Source organism: Balearica regulorum, chromosome 1 (assembly GCF_011004875.1).
Source record: "Balearica regulorum gibbericeps isolate bBalReg1 chromosome 1, bBalReg1.pri, whole genome shotgun sequence".
NCBI lineage: Eukaryota > Metazoa > Chordata > Aves > Gruiformes > Gruidae > Balearica > Balearica regulorum.
The window spans coordinates 152,482,752-152,508,009 of NC_046184.1; the positions used below are offsets into that span (position 1 = coordinate 152,482,752).

A 25,258-nucleotide genomic window follows, 5' to 3' on the forward strand; every position below is an offset into this window, starting at 1 on the left:
TCATTCTTTTGTAAATCTGTTTGTTAACCTCTCGTTTATTAACAAATATTTTTCTATGCTCTGCTCCCAGGCTATCCAGGACTTCCACCCCTCCTTCTGCAACTGTATTTGTTGTATCTTCCACGTTCCTATTTAATCAACTCCGCATCAAATGTTAAAATAAAAAAATCACACAGGAAATACATTTTATTATATGGGTAAACTAAGACAGCATTTACAATCTGCAATCACTTCTACAGTGCCTTTTCTTCTTACCTTCCTCATGTAGTTGGTCTCTCACTATATGTTTTTACACCACCAACCATGTCATATCCAAAGTGGAATACCATACACTAAGCAATATTAATTGTTATTAATTTGTGATAAGAGATCCATCTTTGGCATCTTAGTTTTGCTTACCAGGAAATGATTGAGGCAGGCATTTATGAAGTAAATCTCAGCAAATCAAAAAATACGCTTTTCCATTATTCTAGTAATATCACTCTACAGCATGCAAACAGTTTCAAACAAATTTCTAAATACTGAGAAATATCTTCGGGGGGATTATGTCAGGAAGCAAACTTAATGGTCTGTAAATTTTAGCTTGATGCCTGCATCAGACTAAGTGAAAGACACTGACTTTCTTCAAATTTTACTAGTTTGGCAACAATGATGATCAGTTCATTTCTGGAAGGAAACAAGAATTCAAAATTTTTGCTTCTGCACCCATTTTAGCAATTTGGAACCTAACTTGAATCATCTTATGTCATTGATGGTATTAGTGTTACCTTCGGCCCTTTTATCCCGTTTCCTGCTTTCTACCTTTTCCCTGTTCCACAACAGCATATTGTTGAGGTAAACTTTTGAAATCTTTCATTGACTTTGTCCAGACATGAGCAAAATTTAAATACTTGGAAAAAACCATCAACACCAACTAGCATTCATGTATGTATGAATTCATATATGTACCTCTGACTATTCCTGAACACTAACATTTTAAAGTCTTTACATCAAAAATTGCAACTCAAAATCTCTAAGTTTTATGTGTACACACAAGCATGCATGTTGAATGATGATGAATTTTCTAACCCATTCTGACACTCAAGAGTCAGAATGTCTCATCAAGCAATACATTTTATCATAAAATATTAACATAGGTATCTAGTTGTAGACACACATTCAAAATTTGGAAATTAGGCACCAGTCTGGCTTTAGAGCTTTATCAAGAAGAATTTGATTTAATGTCTGCAACGGAAGTAGACTAAAATTTCAAAAAGGAACCCAGTCAGAATATTTACAATACAAACCATTTACAAAATGTGTACAGGTATGAGAAGTCTAATCTTCAGGACTATAAATATAAGCTGATGCAGAGTTTTGAACATCTAACAGAGAACACAGTGGTACCAGAAAAAGAAGTGCTGCAGTGTGCAGTTATGTCTAATGGAAATTCATTCTGTCCTTAGAAAAGCTCTAACAAGTGCTCTCTCCCACACTAGAAGTTCATTTCCCTGACCGATGTCACAAAGATGGCATTTAACGATACTTGAATATTGCATTTCTAGTAAATGTGTACATTACATATAGGCAACAAAATTGTGCCCGGTTTATTATCTCACTTTGAGGGTCTTTTCTAAAGCCATTCAAGCACTTTATAGCATAAACTGTAATAAATTTTCTATAGCAGAGAGAGTCAGCAACGAAATGTAGGTTACAGAAAAGCATAGATCAAAATAACAAAATGCAAGGAAGCAAAAAGTCTACCTATTTTTTTTAAAGTTTATGGCTCTTCACCACACCTCATATACCTTAATACACTTTATATCAATTCTTTATATTTTAAGTACTTATAAAGTTGCAATACAGGACATTTCTATCTATAGGTTTAAGTGATATTTTGAAATAATTATATTTAACTGCTCTTTAACAGTTTAATTAAAGAACAGTGAAAGATGAAATGGATATCATGACAAATCCACAATAGTCTTACCATGTGAGTGCTGGTTGTCATTAGCTGAGGATAGGAAGAGAAGCAAGTAGCAAAAAGAAAAAAAAGCACACAAATAAAATAGACCAAAGTATCAATGGGTAAAATAAATAAAATGCAAAAGTTCTTAAAGTTTGCATTCATGTGACTGCAAAGCAAGTAGAGATAGATTATATTAAGCTGCCATATGTAAAAAATAATTAAAATATTAAAAAGCTTGTTATATTTAAGCTCTTTGATCATTCGTAACTACTCTATCAAGAGTCTTTGATATGTTAATCATATATTCATCAGATGCACATTAGGCACGAAACAGAAAAGTTACTATATAAATTCTGAAGGAATACTTGGAATTTACGATACATATTTCTCCTAAATCGTATCTAGTCCTATGCCTCTGTTTACTGATACACAGAATTCCTATTGCATAGTTCAGACTTTGCTAAACAGATAACCCACCTGTCTCACCGTAACTCATAAAACAGTTACCATCTGTGCTGGAAATCTTGAAGAAAACCATTAAACTATAGTCATAGCACACTCGACATTAAGAAAATTAATACCTTTGATTGACTGATCAAATCCAACACTAACCTGTCCATTGCTGGTCACAATTGTGTTGTCAAACAAGAAATAGGCACCAAAGAAAAATACCACAGCATCAAACACTCCTAGGAATGTCCAATAAATAAATGCACGCCAGCGCAGCAAAGCATTCTTGGCAACATCTCTGTATAAAACAAGATATATGCATTCACTATCAGCATGTTCAAAAAGCCTAGACAAATGATGTCACTAATACTGTTTTCTGAAGGAAAAACAATTAAGAGATTGCATGCAAAACTAGCACATTTCCAAAGGACAACTGTCTACCACTTCACATCCAAATCCTTCCTGAGCATCTCCTCTTTTTTTTTTTTTTTTTAAATTTAATTTTTACTAAATCCTTTTAACTTCTGCCTGTAATTCTGCCTATTTCAACTGTACGGTAAATTCTCCTGTGCTGCACCCATTTACGTTTTAATCCTTTCACAGAAGGTATCTTTTTCTGGTATTTGCTGTGCATGTGATGATCCACTGTAGATTTTAAATGGAAACACTAGAGGTCTCTGGAGACTTTGCTTTGTTTCCCATGGGGTACTTTTATACAGACTACTGTAACAAAACAAGATACTAATTTTATGTGGAAGATGCAAAACAAGGAGTTTGCAGTTGAGTTGAAGCTTCAGGTCAAATTCAATTTCTTGACTGTTTCCCACAAAAAAATACAGAGATTAGTCAACAATAGAACTGTTGACTAGCATGCATTATCTTATTACAGAAAAATTTAAATATTACAACTTTAGTTCTTGCACACAGAATAAGTATATATCAACTTGACATACATCATAAAACACATGAAAGTAAATCAGAACACAGTTAATGAAAACCCTGAATTACAGAAACATTTACTACCAACCCATACTTTCACCATATGCATTTTAAAACCTGTCTGATGACTACACGAAGTAATTTCTCCCCGCAGATCACCAATATACAGTGCAAAACCGTGTGTGGCTAACAGTAGTCTCATCTGGCCTAGAACAACTGCACTATTACCCAAAACAGCTTAGCAATAGACTCTGCTAGATATTAAAACGTAAGTTTTTGACCAAATAACCTCTGCTAGCTTTCAAAAACCAAAAAGGTCTTCTGAATGACCATTTCTAAACTGAAAACAATTAAAATATAGAAAAGAAAATAAAAATGGGGGGGTTGAGTTTCAACAGTATTACTGTCAAGTACATAGGTAAAATTATATCACTGCATTGATTAACCTTTGGGCATCTAATATTATCTCTCTCACAAAATGTTTTCCCTTTGATTATCTACTGTTAGAATTCTCTGAAATGTACTGGGTGTGCAGCTACAAGAATCAAAACTGGGCACTGTTCCTGCTGCGGATGGCCACGTGCAGTTAATTGGCAAGAACTGTATTTCAAGTGGCCAAGAAACTAAACCAGTCACAATTCCAATGCCCAGAACTGAGTCAACAATATGCAGAGGATAAATGTTGGACACCACACAGAATACATCTATGATACAACACTCTACTGCTCAGTCCTCTTTTCTTTCAGAATGAAACACGTATATAGAAGAAACAGTATGTTTTCTTTTTTTTTAAAATGCTTCTGTTCCCCATTGGCTGGAGGAAATAGAGTGGTACTAAAATAAATCATATTTTGATCTGTAGGAGAGTATTTTCTGGTTTGTTCTCACTCACTAATGTAGCAAATGAACGGTATGAATTGCAGTATGTAAATATACATGTAAAAACACACGTGAATCTACTGTAGTTTATAGACTGTGCACGTGCAACTCTTCTGTTGCGGTGTATCTTGTGTTCTGTTGTAACCTTGTGGTACAGAAATCCTGAGGACTTTGGTTATAAGAGATAGATTCCACAAGCGAACAGTCAAACTTTGGGGCACGATGTATTAATTTTACCTGTAGAGGGAAGGCTCTCTCTTGAGTGTGTCTGCACTGACATGTTGTTCCATTAGACCGTACAGGAGGATAGGAAGGGAAGTGAAGCTGATATTGTATAGTGTTAGATACGCAGTATCATATAAAGTCTGTAGATGGAAAAGAATTAAATCAGCTAGTTTTAATTTTCAAACATGATCCACTGCATGACATTTGATTTAAAACGAATGAGTCAACTTCATCAGAAAAAAATGAAACTATATCCCTGCAGAATGGATGCAAATATCCCCAAAGAGCTGCTAAGTGACATAAGACACAATTCTGCACTCGCACCCCATTCACCTGGAGGACAAAAGGTGAACTAAAAGATGGATTTAATAGTCTGGTCCACATATGGGCCCCTCCTATCGTTTCAACTGTAAGACTAACACCAAACTACCCAAACTGAACAACAGCAGATTCTTGTAGAGGCAGAAATTCCTCTCTGGCACATCCACCCCCCCTTTATCTCCTCCATGTCTATATAACATGGAGACATGCAGGGAAGAAAGTGGGAGTAGTCCAGAGGTTCTTCAGCTGTGAGTGACTGCAACGTGCTGTACAAACACCCCACCATGTCTTTGATTCTTCTTCCTACTGAAATACTTTTCCACATATGTATCATCACTGTAACTAGCCCTCAAACTTACCACAATACCCCATAAAGAGAGTTGTTTATTTCCCAAAACCTATTTGGTGATCATTTATGCCATAAACATTGCTGTCAATCTCCCCTTTTTGATTCAGAATTATATTTAGCACTTAAAAGAACAGGAAATTAAACTACATTTCCATCAACACATGCTTTCCTATCTAAATCCTAATAATGCTTGATAAAAACCTACAAAGTTTTCAGCGGTCATTTGAAATTAAAAGCAAAATGGACCAAAAAAAAAAAGTTCTGTCATTTTTACTTCTCCTGGAACTTTCTTTTGAGACATTCCACAAATTCAAAGCAACAGTACTATTTTCTCCCAATTAAATCCTCCTCTTGTCCAATTTAATCCCGAAAACTTAATCCTCTTTTTGTCTAAGTCTGGTCATTCATTCCTTTGGTTTTTGCTCGCTCGTTCAGAAGAAATAAGAGGTAGATTTTTCTGCACAAATTAGACGAGAGCAAGGGGGAAAAGTAAATAAACGAAACTTTTGAAAGGAGAATACTGGATCCTCTCCTGAACGATGGCACTTTTCTGGGGAGCAGAAGTTCACTTTCTCTCTATCTTTCTGTCTATTTTTTCTTTTCAACTAATTGAATGCCACTATTTGTCTGAAGTTTGCAATTCAGACCTGTACACACCAAAGAAGACTAGTTTATTCTTCCATTTCCATTCTGAATTATAAAAATGAACAACTAGTTCAATTACTTATCTTTCAGGATTGCGTCTGTCCATGTTCAATAAGCTTAAACCTAACAGACTCAGTATTTCCCACAGACATTTCACTTTGCATTGTCATTTCCAAATTTTGTTTTCCTGTATTGACTTTGAAAATAACTTTGCTTTCATTATAATTCATAAAATTAATTTCTGTAACTGAACTGCAATTGCCACTGAAAACCACACGAACCAAAAGTGATGCTCTTCTTTTTACAATGTATCAACTTTTTTTTTTTTTAGTGTCAAAAAGAAAATGTGGCAGTGAGGGAAAAAGAACAACTAACCTGTTGTGAAAACCCACAGAAGAACTGATATAAAAACTGAGGAAAAATGAAGCAGACATTCTGAAAGACAAAGTGACACAGTCGTCAAGTGAAATGTAAGTGCTAATTTTTATGCTGTACAATGCTATAGCTACGTCTATCGTTTTATAAACACTAGTAATAGTAAACACTGCAGGAACAGTAGAAAGACCTGCATACATTAAACATCAACATTCTCATCTTACAGTAGTACTGTTAAGAAAAATACTTAAAATATTTTGAAAGCAAACTTATAAAGCTACAGCTTCAAAATTCAAGGGCACTGAATTTTGTGATCCAGGCACACAGTTCAGGTAAGGAAAGGCAAATAAGGCACAATCCACAGCAGGACACAAATTGTGATAACCAAGCATGGATACCCTGGTAGCATGGTTCCCAGCAAAGTAATTTTAAGATGTGACCCCAAACTTTATGCTCTCCTAACTACACATACAGTCAAGCACTATGACCTTAAATGATCTTCTGAAGGTTCCTTTCTTACAACCTTTCACTGCTTACTGGAAGAACTTTGACTGGATCCCAACATTTAGACATAACAAAACTGTCTACACAATATAAACTTTCACCACCTACACTATCCCACTGAATTTAGAAACTAATGTAAATTAAGTTATGCTAAGTTCTCAAATACTATTTCCATTTTTTATTTAAAACAACACTGTAGAGAGAACCCAGGAGGTACTGAAAGTAAGCAGAACAATTTGTGTTGGAATTTTTAAGATAGAGGGGAAAAAAAAAAAAGACGAGGTAGATTTTGCTTTTAAACATACCATGCATTACAGAATATAGCTTACAGAAAAGCGATTTCATGTCATGGTCTGGTTAAAAACAATAATCCCATTCAGCTTTGCATCTGGCACTCAACAAAATCTCTTTATGGAATTACTGCTTTTTTGTACCATTGACTGGGCAAACTGTATGTAGTTAGGTATTACCATGTATGTCTTTGAGATTTATGTAATTGGAATAAGTATTCTCCTACCTTATAAAAGAAGTATTGCACAAGTTCAGATATCCTAACATAATAAAAATGCCCATGAACAAGCAACATTTTTTTCAAATGTTTAAATTTAGGTATTGCATAGTCACTGTTTCTCGCTGCTTGACGACCTTCTTTGCCAATGATTCCTTTAAAAAAAAAAGTGATGAAGCTGTTTAATAACTGAAGAACTATTTCAAAGATACAATTATTTGAAAAATTATATAATAATGCTATGACATTGATCTAATAAGAGATCATCACCACTGTACCTCATAAAATTCCTGGGGTAAATTCACTAAATGTTGTCTATAAAATGCATAACCTGATTCTTTGATACTGCCTATTTTTAAGAAGTAAATGTTTTTTGTCATTCCACTTGAATTAATATTTAAAAAAAGCACACTTACCTATACCAACATGTGCTTCTAGAATCATACTGACATCATTTGCTCCATCACCAATTGCTAACGTGATAGGATGCTCCTTTGATAACTTAATCAATTTTACAATCTGGAAAAAAATAGTGTTAAAATTTCTTCTCTGTAGTAGTTTTCTTATTTTGCATGAGTGTAAAATTAATTAAAAATGACCACCACAGTTATATAAGACATTCTGTGAAGGGAACGAAAAACAATATTACCCAATGCCACCACTATGTATAAAGATCACAGTAGTTTCTTCACTTTAAAAGTATTTGCTCCAAATACAAAATAACATTTTTTCAAATCCTTCCAAAGTATTTTGAGAGAGATGGACAGGAGGAAGGAAGAGCAGAAAAAAGGAAGATGATGTAGAGATTGCTTAATGCTGCGTAAGTGCATTAATAAATTAAAAGGGTTCCAGAGACAGAGTGTATAATTTCAAAGAAATCCTGAAACTAAAGACAGAAATATTCTTTCTTAACTGTGCTGAATATTTTTTGTACTATTTATGAAAAGAAAATAGGACTCGGTAGATATCTAAACACCATTGACATAGAAACAATCAAAAAATCTGACTTCCAATCTCTCCATTATAAATTATTGCCTCTGTAAATTTGGTACGGAGACAGTTGCAACTACAAACTTCCACAAACTTTCAGATAGTTTAAAGAGTGCTGGCTAAATACACTTGTTAAAATGAGTAAGGGCTACATATGTTGTACCCTGAGCACTGAGAAAAAGACATGACAGTTTGAAAGGAAAAAAGAAGTGTATATTCCAATGTTTGTTTTCTTTAAAAGTTCTTCAGCCATATTGAGATGTTTCATGTTACAAACTAGTATACTAGTGTACAACAGTCAAGTAGTACTTAAAAATGATAATGCACACATTTTTCTGTCTGGATTCTTCTTTCGTGGCTTCCCACTTATGTTAAAACTAGAGAAGAAATACCACTCTACAGTAATAAATAATGCAGGTTCTTGTAGTATCAACAGATAGCAGACTATTCAGAGCTTGTTAGGTTAAAAAGGAAGCAATTAGTTCAGTTCATTAAATATGTTCATTTATCAGCATGTACAACCATAAAATTTGCACAATATGTACATAAATCAAATTCAGGTGCACAGCTGGGTGCCATTTTAGCATACCATTATCAAAATTGCTTGCCAGTAGAGATTTTCCCCTCTCCCTTTTTAAATTTTGGGTTTTTTTTGCTTTTTCCATTTTAGAAGATAGAAAATTGGATGGTAACATTTTAAGTTATCATCATAAGTCACACACAATATTAACTTTCAATATTTACATCTGTGCACAGCTAACAAACAATTACAAAATGGAATACGAACCTGTGCTTTTTGCAGAGGTGCCATTCGACAGCATAACACTGCACTGCAGTTCCTGCAAATTTCAAGAAAGAGCTCTCTGTAGTTACCAGAGCTCCCATCTTGTCTTGGTTTCATTATTAATGATAATGCTGCTCCATCAATAATTAAACCATAATCTTGCATATCAGTTGAAAGTCTGTTCAGGGATAAAATATAAACTAAGAGTCACTGTAAAATTCTCAGACATATTTTAAATTCAATAGTTCTTTTGTGAAAATTAAGTAATGACAAGAAATAACTAGTATGGGATACTGCAAAATTAATACACTTCTAAAGGAAATTTCCTGTATAGGACTGCTATTTATGACATGTTAAAATTCTAGATTATGTTGAAAATATTCAGTGCTTCACCAGTCCAAAGACAGAAAACTGATACCTCAGTGACTTCACCAGTGAGTATGAGTGTGTAATTAATGACCTTTCAGTCTGGTTTGAAAGGGCTCCAAGAACTGTAGTGACGTAAACTGAGTTGCAGGAATAAAGTTAATTTTGTGGCACATTCCACAATATAGAGGGAAAAAAAGTAAATGAGAAAGGCCTTTGGTACTCTGAAACCTACTTTGATGAGGAAAATAATATTTTGTTTCCAAAGGTCTACACTTAAGGAAGTAAACCTTTGGAGGCTTTGAAGGAAATGTGTAAGAGAGACTTGTTGGCCTGGAGAGGTAAGGCCACTGTCTACATTTACAGTACGTATGCTTTGCGTTTAGTGTGGTGGCTAAGTGCGATACAGGTATACCTGGAATTGTAACACTAAAATAATAATAATATATGTTATCTCTAATAGTACAATATGTTATTGTATATAGTAATCTACTGCTGGTATACCTGTAATAATTTGGGCATTGCTAGAAGTGTAACCGTGGTCGCACAAAGCACAGTTCACACACTAACATACGCTGAACAATGGGGGAAGATGGTCCACACTACACGAGCAGTTTTCTGAGGCATCCAAACTAGTTATTTCAGGGCACCCTTGCATTTGCCTGCATTACATGGCAGCCTCAGGCTCCAGCTCAGCAGTGAGTGTTGTACAGACACGCGTTGAGGTTTATTTGTGCTCTAGTTTCAGTGTTCCAAGGTTATGCTCCTGTGCATGGGTTTTCAACAAACATGGTTTCACCAGGACCAATGTTTGCGAGGAAAACACCATATTTATTAATATTAATGTATTTTCAGCATCTCCATCTTCACTACCAGAACATAAGCTATTTTTGACTGTAAACTATATTTACTAACAGTTCACAGACCTTCTTGGCACTTTGTTACCATTGGCAGAAATAGGGCAATGCCATTAGTATACAATGATATCAACCAAAGATGTATTATTATGAAGTTCAGGCAATGTACTGAATGTTTGACATACTGCAGTGAAAGCTTTTCAGCCTGAATTTGAACATCCAGGCAGAATCCTGCTATTACTATCTCAGCACACTCTCCAACTCTTGAGAGAAAGACAAAAAATTCTGATGAGTCTCAATGTCTAGAAAATGGGCATTGCACAGAAAGTTAGGCAAACATGTTTAAACATACCTTGTAAGACTGGTGGGACTTAAGCTAAATGTTGTACAGATGACACAGAGAAATATGATTTATTTAACTGAATATACAAATGTTCTTGATTAGACCAATGGGGTTTGAAGTGTGAGGAAAACTAAGAAAAATGCTCTGGCCCAGTGTTTCAACCTGTAAAGCTAAGAGTTATAGAAACCTGTAAGGTTGAGAGTTATAGAAACTCTCTGCTAAAATAATATCACAAATGCTTGTTAGCTTGTTGTTCCTTTACTACCAACTTATTACAAATGCATATAAAATGTACTTGCTAGGTGGTTCCATACTAAAAAAAAACCACAAATCAAATATGCACAATTAAGTCTGGAAGAGCAGTAACTGCTTTTCTTAACATCTTAAGATGATAAAAATGTTTTAGAATCCAATTCTTAGGTTTTTACAGTGGAAAAAAAAGAGCAAGTGATGTGTACCAGCTATGAAGCTTCAAATAAGTAGCCTAATTTACTACCTGTATAAGACATAATTTACATTTTGCTTTTTTATGCCATTTCCTATCTTATTCCATGTTATGTTTCACTTCTGTACACACGATGCCTATCCTTCTACGGATATTCTAAATACACAGAAGTCAATGATTTCTTTATAATTCAGAGCACTTTTAAGTATTTTTACGCACACCAGAACATTTGGTACTATGCTGTTGCCTGTCATTGGTCTGTAAATGTAGCATAATATTCCCTAGTAAGAGGGCCATATATTGTTGCTTTCTGTGGCCTTGGTCTTACCAAGAAAGTCACATCACATACTAACTCTGATTATAGGAATATATTATATCTTCTTCCTTTTTAAACATTAGAAATAGTATTTTGCTTTACAATCATTTTTTCCAAGAATAAATATTTTTGCAGTGGAAAAATGTGTAATTACAATGTCAGTTGTGATTTTTCTTTTAACAGTTAAAACAGTACCAGCAATGAGATAGAGAAAGAACTATGACTGTGGAACAAACTTACACTTAATTGCCATACAATAATTTACACTTCAACAACAGAAACTGTTGCTCTTAAGGTAATCAATCAATCATTCAATTGTTTATGGCTTTCCAGGCTTGAAAATGCAACTTTTTCCTTACCCTGAGAAAGTATCCCTGGTTAAACTGCCATTGTGTCGTAGGACAGTTTTGCTTAGGTCAAAAAGCACATCGTGTAAACTCTGTTCCTCAATTTTCTTTGTGGTTAGCTCAAGTATTTGCGTATTTCTCCGGAAGAGTTTGCAAGCATAGCAAGTAGCTGCAGCAGTCTCCATTTTATCTCCCGTGAGAACCCAAACTTTAATTCCAGCTTTCTGGAGTGCTTCAATAGTGTCAGCAGCTTTTTCTTGTAGTCTGTGGAAGTCAAATGACAACACACATTGACAGATTGCTCGGAAATGAGAAATTCAGAGGTCCTTATTGAAAGGTTTCCATAACCAAATAAAAAAATGTCAATAAAAATTATCAGATCTAAGAATTTTCCCCAAGGTCCGAATCTAAAATTGTTTAGGGGAGTAGTACATTAATAAATAATTAGTTTTGACACTCTCAAAGTGCTCAAAGTTTCACCTTTCATTTATATAGCTAAAAGACAAGATGCTTCATTCCCCAGACAAGTAATTTAAAAATTATCAGTGCTTTCAGCAAATGACATCAAACAGTGAAGTACTGCTGAGTTACTGAAGTCACCTCCCAGTTTTAACAAGTTTTGAATCTTCTTAAGACCTAAAGTTTCTTCCTTCATTTCCTCAATACCCATCTTGTAGTTCTTTCCTCCAAAACTGTTCCCTACAAGTTTTTCAATAAGGTATTACATGAACTGCATGTAAATGGTTTGAATATACTGGGTTTTGTACACTTCACTATTGTCACTAGCTTACTAAATTATAAAGTTACCATGCGTAACTTTAGTAAGCTAAGGGTATGGAATTGAATTCAAATAAAGGGTTTTTCAAATATATCTCTACTCCAGAAAAAGAGTTTCAAGAGGGTCTTCAACTACTTTGGTAACATCACTGAATGTAAGAAACTAAGAAATGTACTAACCGATCTTCAACAGCTGTAGCACCAAGTAAAATAAAATCTCTTTCTATCTTCTCATACACTTCTGCCAATTTCTTTTCCCGATCCTGGAGGGCCAACTTTGCATTCTGAAGCAGCTTTTGTGCATTGCTATATTCTTCTGCTGTGAGTTTTTTATATGCAACGCACAACGTTCGCAGTCCCTCCTAAAGAATGTAATCAAAAGAAACAAAATGCCTCTTAGAAAAATCTTCCTAGATTTCCTGCTGGTGTGTACACCGGAATATTTGAAAAAAATTGGAATGATTTTACTATTAACATGAAGAGTCCCACGACCCTCTTTTACAGTGAAGTGAGTATAGCATAGACTAGTACAGTATAGTCTAGACTAGAACACGGGTCAGCTTGACTCTGTGCTCCCCTGGAGCAGTTACAACCTGAGGGACAAACCTCAGTTCTCCAGAAGCGGAACAGCTCAGCCACCCAGCTGGATGTATAAGATTACCAGGAAAAGGAGAGTCAAGGTAAAGGTTTCCTTCCCGAGGTGCATAATTAGGCAGGATGAGTCAGAATAAATAACAATAATATAAATAGGAGTTCTGCAGAGTCCAATTTTGATGCTGTGTTGCAGCAGAGACGGGGACAAAACATCACAGAGAGTGTTGAAAGTGAAAATCCAACTGTGCCATTTCAGTCAAGAGAAAACTAGAATTTAGCTGCGGGTGTTTCAGACCAGATCAGACTTTTGGACTGCATGACAAAGAAGTAAGAGAGTATATAGACTGCGTAAGGTGGGAAAAAGCTGCTATAACACAGAAAGGAAGTTTTGCCACCTCAAATATATTGCCTCTAACACCACCATTTAACTCGCACTTTATCTTCATAGACTTTAATCCCGTAGGTCTTTGCATAGTTCCTTATTACGAATCCAAGAACGAGAAGCATTAAAAAAGCTCCCTGACTCCTGCTATTGATAAGGGTAGCTGCCTGTATCTTCTTTCAGAAGCTTCTGTATGTAGGAGCGAGCCATATTTCCAATCATCCAGGACAAAGAAATAGCTGTTGGTCTGTACTTCTCTCTTGACAACCACTGTATGGATATGACATGTGAACACCTATTTCAGCTTCATTAGCCTCCTTCACTTGTCATTATCACACAGGTGTTTCATAAAGTAAAGCTTAAGCAAAGCACTTCGGCAAAGAGCTTTGAAGTTTCCCTTCAAAACAAAAGCAGGTAATATTGTAGGTATTTTTTCACATACCTGTAATAATATTTTGTTTTCAGTTTGAGTACTGCATGCCAGCAAATTTTATCCTATTTATAAGACTGGTACTCATATTCCATTGCAATGGGTTCTGCATATTTTTGGACACAGCAAAATTCCGTATTTTACAACTCCAAATCCTACCTTTTAGGTAAAACCAAGTTCTGAATTTCTTTCAGAGGTGATCAGGCAGTTCATAGCTCATTTTTAGCAAGCAAAAATGTAAGTATAAGGACGTTCACTGCACTGTTTCCCCATAAGAAGTGTATCTGCTGCTACAGTGTACTCTAATGGATTTTCTCTTTTAAGAGCTTGTAAAGTAATCAAAGACAGCAAATCACAACTGCCAAGGCTGGGGACTGAAAGCAGGGATGAGATTTTCAGTGAAGTTTTTCACTTTCATTCAAAAGTTAATTCAAACCACCACAGTGCCATACTAAAAAGCTAATTGATGACCTCTGGTATAACATACAGTTGTACATATCTAATGCACTCATATCTCACCACAACTGCCATTTGTAAGATGAGATGGAAGATTCAAATAAGGGAGTAATGCAGACTGCTACTCGTACAGCCTCTGTGCACTTCGGCATAGAATAACCTCAGTGCCTGGGAAGGCAAATCTGTTACCAGATCAAGCAGGAGGTCAGAACACTTAAATATTTTTTGACACTGATATCACATGAACAGATCAATAAAATGGAATCTTACCACTGCATTGCGTTCAACTCTGGATCGTACTTGCTCAATTTTGCCTTCTTTAACTCTAGGAAATATGGAAGAATCTGCTCCCTTACAAAACAGAAATATATCACCTAAAAGACAGAGCATATGGAATTCGCAATGGTCAAATATCTATTTCTTTAAAAAACCCATCCGAATTACTAAGTCTTCAAAAAGATTTCTTCCAACTTTTGTATAACATATGCATTCATGCTGGTACCCAGTCCCCTTTTTATAAAGGCACCTACACAGAATGTGATTAATGCTTAACTCTCTGATAAACCTGAAATAAATTCTAGTGAAACAAAAACATCTAAGAAAGAGAATGTGACAGCCCTACCTGTTGAAGATTTAACAATTACACTCATTCGCCGTCTCACAGAATCAAAACTCAAAACCTCTAATAATTCAAACCTGAAAAAGAAACAAATATTTTTTAAACAATTCTGCTTTTCCAGATCCCTAAACTGGTTATTACAAATTCAAGTTTATGAAATAAAACATGACTTCTAACATGGAAAATCGGATTGAGTACTATGGAATATGGAAATAGTACAGAATGAAACAGCAAGTTACAAATAATAAATAGGGGATGCCCTCAGCTCCTAATTACTTGAAACAGAATTCGTCTGCATGTTGGATGTATAGTCCATATAATTTATTTAAGTAGAAGACTAAAAGCCTTGCAGAGGAGCACAATACTGCTTATAAAGTAAGTAAATTCCTACCTATGATGCCTACGCATAGCCTTAGAACTTGGAATGTGTAGGTGTTCACACAGAAGTCTTTATTTAATATTTTTCTAATTTTGACTATTCCTATCTTCCAGAAGTGCCCACCTAATTTCATGAATCTTGCCCAAGTGGTGACTAACAAGTTATTCAAGTGAAAAAACATTTCTTTTTACTGGTTTTATATTTGCCATTGGTTTTATGAACTGATTTTATCCCATGTTCCTTTCTTTCCAGGAGAAAAAATGAACACAAGCTCCCGTTGTACTGTTTCTGTACAATTCAACAGTTTATATACTTTTATCACTTACTCTCTTACCTATTTCCTTTTATCTAAGAGAGCCCCCTTTTTCCAGCACAAATATACGCATTCCAATCATTAATCTCAATCTCTACAGGATTGGTTAACAATTGGTTAACATGTTGGTTAATATTCTGGTTATAAAATAGATCTGCTTATTTAATTAGAGCATTCAGTTCCAAGTCCTTACAACAGCCTGAGATTCAAACTTGTGCAAGACCACAGTGTTTCTTTCATTAAAAGTTCCAACAGATTGTAACAAGGAGCTGGATCAGGCCTATGTCTACAAACTGTGATGCATTTTGGAGAAAATTCCTAATAATTACAGTGCTTTTGTAAATCACCAAATTATATTGACTCCAGTTCTTATGAGTTGAGCCACAAAAGTCTGAAGCAACCTTTGGGAAAAATCCTCCATATTCCCCTAAAAGGGGGAAAAATAATCACGAGGTTCCTATATTTGTGTCAACAAAGTACATATGCAGGAAGACACAGATATAGAATAGCCTTAACCAGTAGACAACTGCAGAAGTTTTTACATCCCATTAAACAGCTGTACTATTTAAATGTAATTGAAAAATTTATTCATACTATGAGTCTACAAGATTTATTCTACGTGTCAAAACAAAACGACAAAAAAATAGTACTTGACCTGTTTCAGATATTCTTTGAACCAGCTATACAAATTTATTCTACAGATATTAACCTCCTGTAAATTATACCTATTATTTGTGGACAACAAATGGGGTACATACTATTTTCTATTAAGAAAATATTATTTACCATATAACAAAGGGAAAACACCCATAGTTCCTGAAACTATTACATAAGGTCATGAACCCACACCACACCTTTGTTGTTATATTAACATTTGTATTGCATAAGCTGTCAAACTAACAGACTAGAGTGAAAATATAGAATTAAAAGATCTATTAAAATTATAAATTTTAGTAGATCATTTATTTTTCTACTAAAATGTACAATTTCTGACTTTTCTGAATTAAAAATTAATGTATAGGGAAAGAATGATTTATTAAACACATCAGTAAAAACTCCTCATCAGTCTATTTTGTTGTATTTTTAACCACTCACTTCTCTATGTTATTTTCCCGATTTAAGATCTCCATAAAATTGTCCTTCAGCCTTAGATAGGTGTAACCAAGTCTGTAAAATGAAACACATATCAAGAGGATGAATACAACTAATACGCAATCATCCAGTTTAAACATGTCATAAAGATTTAAGACCAAGCTTAACTTCTGGAGAAAAAAAAACCAAACCAAAACTAAAAAGCCCCAACCAAAACAAAAAAACCCCCACCCAAACTGTTTTTATTTGATTTATGAATATGAATAAGCATGACTCTATGTTAAGAAAACCATCAGCTCTAGATGATTTGGTGTTTGTTACTATGATTTTTGTGCTGAAAACAATTTTGAACTTCAGTGTTTAGATCTCTAGATTAAAGTAGTACAATACCTAATTGCACACATACCTCTGTATTCCCTCAACTAAAGCAACTTCATCAGGTGATGATGAAATATATATACAAGATCTTCTTGAGAGCTGGCTTTTCTTCAGTCCATCTACGCTGTCATCATCTTTTACCTGAACAGTGTGGCAAAGACACAGAGCTCGGAAAAATAGTTCCTCTCTTTCCTAAAAAAAAACCAAACCAAAACAAAAAACAAACAGGTATGGAAGGTTAGCAATGTCACTGATCACTACTATTTATTATCAGATAAAGGCAGTGTCACAGGTCACCTGCCCTGTAGGGAGAGCCAAGTCTTTCCCACAACTGCCTAATAGCTGCTAGTGCTACGAGCATTACCATGCAAGTCAAGCTGATGATGCCCAAAAAAAGACAGTGTGCGTCTTTTGCCTCCTCCAAGAGCCTATATGTGGCTAAAGGGCCTTTTTCTTTACTTTTGCTTTTTAAATACTAGTCAAGGTACAATTTCAGGAGTCCTGAGTCCAGACAGAGGGATGCAGCACCTGCAGCACAAAGTGTTAACAGGCTTTACAGATTTCAATTTCTTAATCAGTTTGAACATCTCTCAGAGCTATATAAAAGAAGTGTGGACATTTTGGCAGCTGGAGCCAACAACTTCTATGAAGTTTCAGATGGTTTGGTAATGACAGCTTCTGACACCAGAAAGAGATTTCTATTTCATGGATACTTGGCTGTGTTCTACCTGTATCTTTGTGTCTGAATCTTATTCTTCTGTGCTGTTCAATACAAACTGTCTCTGCCATTGCAATTCCAAGATAAAAACACAATGTACCTTGGGACCCCGTTCTGAGGGCCACGGGTGAGAGCGCCGTAAGGCTGTTGAATTACACCAACATAATTTAAGATGGCTGGTTTTGCCATAGGGAGGGATACGACCAAAGTATGATTTGAGACTTTATTGATATATTTTAAAATATATTGTCCTTTGGTTATGATTATCCTGCCCATTTACACCCTGCTCATCAGCTGACATGTGAAGACTCCCTAATTTTCAACTAACTTTGCTTTACACGGCAAAAAAGCCACAATACATACAAGCTATATTAAGCCACACTGAAAAGTAATTTAATCTGATCATAAACCATTTTCTGGCCACATCTTCACTCAGTGATGGCTAAGTAAGTGTTTGCATTGAGCACTCGTTTTCCCCCTTGAGGAGCTTCCTGCCTTGCTTTCCCTACCTTAGCTAATGTTAAGTGGAAACCAGCTATTACATTTCTTTAGCTATTAACCAGAGAAAGCTCTATATTTTGGGGTTTTATTTAATTCAGTTTTACAGCTACCGTAAGTTGGGAAACTTCCTAGTAAGCTTTTAAATCTTACTCTAAACTAGGAAAGGAAAATGTCTATGTTGCGATGCATTTCCTGCAGTTATCTCTTTGGTTAGCAAAATTCAAGGACGTTATATTTCTAATACTGTCTTCATCAGCACAGTTTCATTTTCATGTTTCGCTGTAAAAAAACCAAGACCCTAGAAAGAGTCATCATACCTTTCCACTTCCTCCTGGAGAAGAATCGATCATATCAATGCCTGTACAATCATGGAGAATTTGGCCATTGCAGATAACATGTGGTATATAAACGTGCCCTTCAATGCAACATTCTACGAATTCCATGTTGTTCTCAGTTAATGTTCCTGTTTTATCTGTGAAGACATACTCAATCTGCAAATGAGCACAAATTAAAAACAGCAGGAATATGAACAGAGATTTTCCAAGGTCTCTTAACAAAACTGAGATTACTGGGTTACACTCTCCTTTAAAGATCCTTATGTAGGCCCTTTCAGAAAAGGAAGACGACAATTTCTTTTGGAAGTCACCTTCCACAGAAATGTGGGCCCTGACAGATTTTATCATACAAGAGTATCAGCAAACCAATCTTTTGCCTCATAACACATATAAATAATGTGTTTAACCTACTTTCACTCTTCTCTCAAGCTCCTTTTGGCTTTTTAATGTCTGTCTTGCTGCAAGACAGATATTTATGGAAACAAAATGCACACAAATTCCATTTCCCAGGGATCATTATTTAATGTACATGCCTGGATTTGGATCACTTACTGTCAGAGAGGTCCTTAGGGTAGTATCAGAATTCCCCACTACAATTATGTCAGTTTAAACGAGGACTCTGGACTAATGGTCACATACAGTTATACACATGGACACTGTTATTTCCCCAGAAACATTCCTCTTGTCTTGATATTGCATTTTTCATTAATTTTATCTTTTACAATGAGCCCCAGCATTTAAGGATAACAACATCAAAAATAAAACCAAAACCTGAACTATAAACCAAAACAGCTAGATTGGCACCAGCTCACTTTTGGATATTGGATATAAGTATTGTATACAGACTGCATGTAACTATTTGATAAACTGAGAACGTTATGTAAGGTTAGGAATTAAACACCAGAAACAAGCCAATTATTTAGTATTCATCAGATCGTTTAACAAACTTCAACATTTATCAAGTGCAGCAAATAAACAAATTTTTGCTCTCAGTCATAAGAGAAGTTATTAAATATGTGAACTTTCCTCCTAGATTGACTTTTCTAATACTCATTAACCTGAAAAGGCAAGTTTCCAAATTTTCTTATCTGTGGACACAACAGCCATATTCAACTTTGAGAAAAGTGGACAGGATTTATATGGATTTCTTTCATCTCAACTTCTATATTCAGTTTCATAATACATTTATACAAGGCACAAAATGTTATCAAGCAAAGGTCTCTTATTCATTCATTGTGCTGCTTTGGGATCAGCATTCATTAACGAAAAAAGGAATAAAGCGTGTATATCACCATGGAAGCAAATTTAGTTCACTGGATTGGTACTAATAATGCCAAATACTGATGAAGGTCCCATTCTAGGGATGACACTTAAATTTAGTAGTAGTAAGTTATTTTTTATAATTGAATCACAGAATGGTTGAGGTTGGAGGGCACCTCCAGAGGTGATTTGGTTCACCCACCCTGCTCAAGCAGGGCCACGAACAGCTGATGGCCCAGGACAGGTTTTGATGACCTCTAAGGACAGAGACTGCACAGTCTGGGCAACTCAGTCACTGTGACAGTAAAACAGTGTTTCCTGATGTTCAGATGGACCCTCCTGTGTTTCAGGTTGTGCCCACTGCCTCTGGTCCTGTCACTGGGCACCACTGAAAAGAGCCTGGCTTCATCCTCTTTGCAGGCTCCCTTCCAGTATTTATATGCATTGATAAGATCCTCCCTGCACCTTCCCTTCTCCAGGCTGGAAAGTCCCAGCTCTCTCAGCCTGTCCTCAGATGAGAGATTCTCCAGTGCCTTCACCATCTTTGTGGCCCTTCACCGGACTCCCTCCAGTGTGCGCATGTCTCTTATACTGGGGAGCCCAGCACTGAACCCAGCACTCTGGGTGTGGCCTCACCAGTGCTGAGCAGAGGAGAAGGATCACCTCCCTCCACCTGCTCGCAACGCTCTGATGCAGACGAGAACACCCTTGGCTGCCTTTGCCATTAAGGGCACATTGCTGGCTCATGTTCAACTTGGTGTCCAGCAGGACCCAGGACCCCTGGGTCCTCTTCTGCCAAGCTGCTTTCCAGCTGGGTGGCCCCCAGGGTACACTATGTACTGTCATCCAGATCATTAACGATCAGGACCGGACCCCTGATGTACACCGCTAGTTACTGGCCTCCCACTAGACTTTGTGCTGCTGACCACCACCCTCTGGGCCTGGCCATTCAGCCAGTTTTCAGTTCACATCACTGTTTGCTCATCCAGACCATAATTCATCAGTTTCTCTATAAGGATCTTATAGGAGACAGTGCTGACTGTCTCCCATAAAAATAAAATAATTGATACTATCTTTTATCTAAATAACTATGTGCTCCTAAAAGCTTAATTACTAGTTTGGCTGTACAAAAATAAGAAAATACACCAACTTATTTATTTATTTGAAAACCTATGAAAACATTTTTTAATTAGTATAGATCCTAAATATTATCTCAAAAAATGTTCATGTATATCTGTGTCAAGGTGATTATTTTCTTAACACAGAATACTAAGCATAGAATCATAGAATCATTTTGGTTGGAAAAGACCTTCAAGATCATCAAGTCCAACCGTTAACCTAGCACTGCCAAGCCCACCACTAAATCATGTCCCTAAGCACCACATCTACGCATCTTTTAAATACCTCCAGGGATGGTGACTCTGTCACTTCCCTGGGCAGCCTGTTCCAGTGCTTGACAACCCTTGTCAGTGAAGAATTTTTTCCTAGTATCCAATCTAAACCTCCCCCGGCACAACTCCCTGTTGCTTGGGAGAAGAGACCAACACCCACACGGAATTTCTTGTGGAAAAGGAGAGTGACAGTCAATCATTTTACTGGATGAAATGTATTTGGAGATTTGGTGTTAGTCTAGCCAAAAAGGGTTTTTTTCCCATCTGACTTTTGCTCTAAGGAAGTTAAATGCTCATAATCTCCCTCTGTAGTCAATGGAGAGAAATTATTACCTTCTGAAAGTGTTATTCCTTACTAATACAGTAATACTAACTGACTTCCACTGACTGGCTGAGAAATCAGAATTTTTGATTCTGAAAATCAGAAGATCTCAAATTTTATTTTTAAAATTAATCAGCGCTAAAGAAAACACACACTAAGCTGCAAAATAAAAACCATTGAAGCGACAATTTAAAATAAAAAAATTATGGTAGAAACAGTTGAAAAAATTTATCATTCAATGAAATTTACCTGTCCCAACTCTTCATTGAGGTCAGAAGTATTCACCAGTGGTCCTTCACCTGTGTCCTCATCAAACATTTCCTCATCCCATGTAAGGAAATAAGAACCAAGAAACTTCTGCATTTCCACAGTGACATACATGGATACAGGAATAATGTAGTTGAAAAGAACCATGAATGCAAGGAAGTCTGTAAAAGCTCGAAGAAACTGACAAAGAAACAAGAGGAAAATACTGATTTTTTTCATGGACCATCAAAAACGCAAAGATGACTGCATACATTTGCAAATTATTTTTTCCTAATAACTTTCAAACAGTGAGCAACATCTTTCTCAGCTCACACTTCAGCACAGGATGTATACCTTCATGATTTATAACATCACAACTAATTCGGCATTTTTGTTTTAAATTTGTATTTTTCTTTACAGACATACAGGTGTAGAGTACAGTTACACATCATTGTTGTAAAGTTCTAGAGCCACTAATGAGAGTGGTGAACACTTGTAAGAGAACAAGAAAGACAATAAAATGTACATTCACAAATTATCAGAAAAATACCATAAAACTTTGGTCATTCAAGGATTACCAAATTACGTAACTTTCAGGCAGCATCTCATTAATAAAGGGTTTCCCTTCCTTCTCTCAATACAAGTAGAATGTGTGCGCGTAACTTGGCTTGATCTTTTCAGTGGTGGAGACTTGTTGGAGGTATAGTCAACCTGCTGAGCAGTTTGACATCGTGTTAATGGCAGTAATGAGAAATCTAGAACGTGCCTGGCTAGCGTGTGCTCATCATGCATTTAGACTAAAGAAGGAAATTTTCCCCTAGTCTGATGTGGAGTATTTAGTGAAATAACATTAAGCTTTCTGTAGTGCTGGGTTCAGCTTGTTACTTTGGATCATCTGGGTATCTGTTCTGGGCTATGTCCTTGCCTCTGTAGGGACACTGGACACCGGCAACTCCATTGCTCGTCTCTAGTGGTCATGACAGAGTTACAGGGCTGTACAAAACTAAGCTTTTTTTACAGAGATTCCTACAGCAGATTCTTTTGAACACATCTGTTATATGCTTGCCAATAGTTGTGGAATTCCTTTCAGTCCTCTATTTCCCTGGAAGAAGCCAGTTCTTCAGTAATTCACAACAATGACAGGACACTCCAAAATACTTTCATGAGGCTTTTTATACTAAACCAGACATTTTCTCATCAGTTAAATTCACACATATATCTTAAGTGCAGAAATTTTGTATACAAGGTTTCTACAAATATACTGTCACAACTGTTAGCAGGAAAAGCAACAATTTTTGATTGGCTGTATATCTTTTCGGTTGGATTCTATAAATTAAGGGATTAGTCAAACTTTTGTTGTATTTTAATTTATTTCCATACCAGATTTCTTTTCCTTTCTGGCTCTGTTTTCTGATTATACCATGGCTCATCACGAAATGGTTCACTCTGCCAGACATACTTCAAGACAGTATTTATTAGTGCTTTACTGATGAGAATACAGAGGTATACAATAAGGAATACATTCATTGATCTAAAAAAAAAAAAAAAAAAAAAAAAGACCAAAATAAAAATTGTATTAGCATATAAACTACAGCATTTATTAAAAATATTATACTTGTGCTTCACCTTAACATTTGCTGCAAGTCTAACAATGCTACAATGTTAAATAACTTCTCTACAGTGCTTTCCCAGTGAAGAAAAACATTATTGAAGACCATTTTCTATTTAAAATGTTAACTGCTATAATTGTTTCCAAAAGGTGTGTGCCACATTACCAAACCTAGCATATTAATGCAAACAACAGCATAGATGGAATCATAACAGAATAACTGGGCTTGTATCTAAAGACCTTTTTATGCCATTTCCCTAAATCAATATATAAACACTCACATAAGCACTTTTAAAGAAATATAAATCTATCAAGAACATTTTGCTATGTAGCTGTAATGGTTTAACTCTTTCTAAACAGATCTAAAAAAAGAAAGAGCAAGAACACATCACATTTAAAATGTTATTCATATAATGATGGGCATGAACTAAAAGCCATGGGTTATACATCAGTAATACAACATCATTGCTCAGTCACTGTGTAATAGAAGGGCTGTCAGCTGGTCAGTACATTGTGCCTTAATCAATGACATCTTTTTTTCACAAGGTTGGACACCTTACTCAGAGCTGATGATTTCAGACAGCAGAGTAGGACTAGAAAATAATCCTATTTTTAAAAAAGCAAGCAACCAATCTCAGCTCATCCCTTGAGGATAGCGTTGTCTTCCCTTCTCATCATATGTGCCTGTATGGAACTTTTAATTTTAGCTAAACCATGGAAAACCTGCTCTAGACAGGCTTTGTGTTACTGCAGTTGATCCAAAGTGAAGTGCATCAAGAAAGTTATTTTACTGAATTCAAGACTTAATTGCAATGAAAAGGAATGTTAGGATATTGAAGCACATAATCTTGGAAAATTGTCAGTAGGTGTACTCTAACCAGTGAAAGAAAAGGCTTCCGAAACAGCAAAACACATCATATCTTTAAAAGGTAAGCATTACATTAAGGTGGCTTGTTAAAAATATTCAACTTTTAATAAAAATTCAGTATCGAGAACCTCATTTATATGGCATCATATGACTCATTTTATAAATAAAAAATTACACACACCAAAAAAGACCAAAATTTAAGTCCCTGTACCTCTTTTTTAATTTAAATCAATGAAATGTACATTTTTAGAAAGAAAAAAAAAAAGGGAAAAAATCCCTTTTTATTCGCCATTCAAACATGCAGTTTTCCACCCCCAAAATAAATACTAGAAATTTTACTTCTCTACAGCAGATCGCTTCTGTGATTTTGCCTGGTAATTTAATGCCATCTTAGTTTCCATGCCAGTGTAGATAGCAACACCTGAAAATAGACAACTTGTTTTACTAAAGATTGCACAGTACAATAACAATAAACCCACAATTCACTAGATTATTATACTCTGTCATTTCTTTAATTCTCTGTAGTCTGAAGAAAAAGAATAAAGATTTGGATGGTACTCAAAAACTAGAAATGGCTTTAATACCTTGGTTCTTAGAGGGAACTTTTAAGTGGCATTTACATGCCATTCCAGAGTCACAGTTCCCAATTGCTAACATGTTGCTATGTATCAAAGCCAAACCAAAGCTGGGTTTTGAATAAATCCCCTTGGGTTTTTTAAGCTCTTTTTTTGGCTTTAAGTTTAAAATCTAAGTCATCCACTGTAAAAGAAAATCCAGATGTCATCAGCAAAGAGTGGCTCGTTACAACACAACTCCCACTTAGCTTTCTTGAAGAATTAAAAAAAAAAAAACCACCACTTATCTCAATCTGTGCTTCCTATTTCTGCTAAAATACTCAAAATTTGCCATGGAATGAAGACAATTAATACACAGAAAACACAACAACTAGCAGAAGGTCTAATTCTGATCAGGAACTGTTTAAGTGCATTTTTTTTTA

General features: G+C 35.6%; 1 protein-coding gene across 5 annotated transcripts in view; it reads right to left on the bottom strand.

Annotated features, from left to right (window-relative positions):
- Positions 1-25,258, bottom strand: part of ATP11A (ATPase phospholipid transporting 11A) — a 134,094-nt gene that overhangs the window by 13,724 nt on the left and 95,112 nt on the right. For 3 of the 5 annotated variants that reach the window (XM_075739939.1, XM_075739954.1, XM_075739919.1), the window contains exons 10-25: positions 24,601-24,682; positions 23,165-23,315; positions 21,788-21,985; positions 18,548-18,721; positions 17,040-17,203; positions 16,637-16,708; positions 14,853-14,926; positions 14,501-14,604; positions 12,549-12,730; positions 11,604-11,855; positions 8,921-9,095; positions 7,560-7,662; positions 7,153-7,298; positions 6,132-6,191; positions 4,454-4,581; positions 2,561-2,696 (exon numbers count right to left, since the gene is read on the bottom strand). In XM_075739939.1, coding sequence (XP_075596054.1) covers positions 2,561-2,696; positions 4,454-4,581; positions 6,132-6,191; positions 7,153-7,298; positions 7,560-7,662; positions 8,921-9,095; positions 11,604-11,855; positions 12,549-12,730; positions 14,501-14,604; positions 14,853-14,926; positions 16,637-16,708; positions 17,040-17,203; positions 18,548-18,721; positions 21,788-21,985; positions 23,165-23,315; positions 24,601-24,682 — 2,201 coding nt within the window. The remainder of the gene's footprint in view (positions 1-2,560; positions 2,697-4,453; positions 4,582-6,131; positions 6,192-7,152; positions 7,299-7,559; positions 7,663-8,920; positions 9,096-11,603; positions 11,856-12,548; positions 12,731-14,500; positions 14,605-14,852; positions 14,927-16,636; positions 16,709-17,039; positions 17,204-18,547; positions 18,722-21,787; positions 21,986-23,164; positions 23,316-24,600; positions 24,683-25,258) is intronic. The other 2 variants (XM_075739928.1, XM_075739947.1) reach the window with 1 other exon arrangement.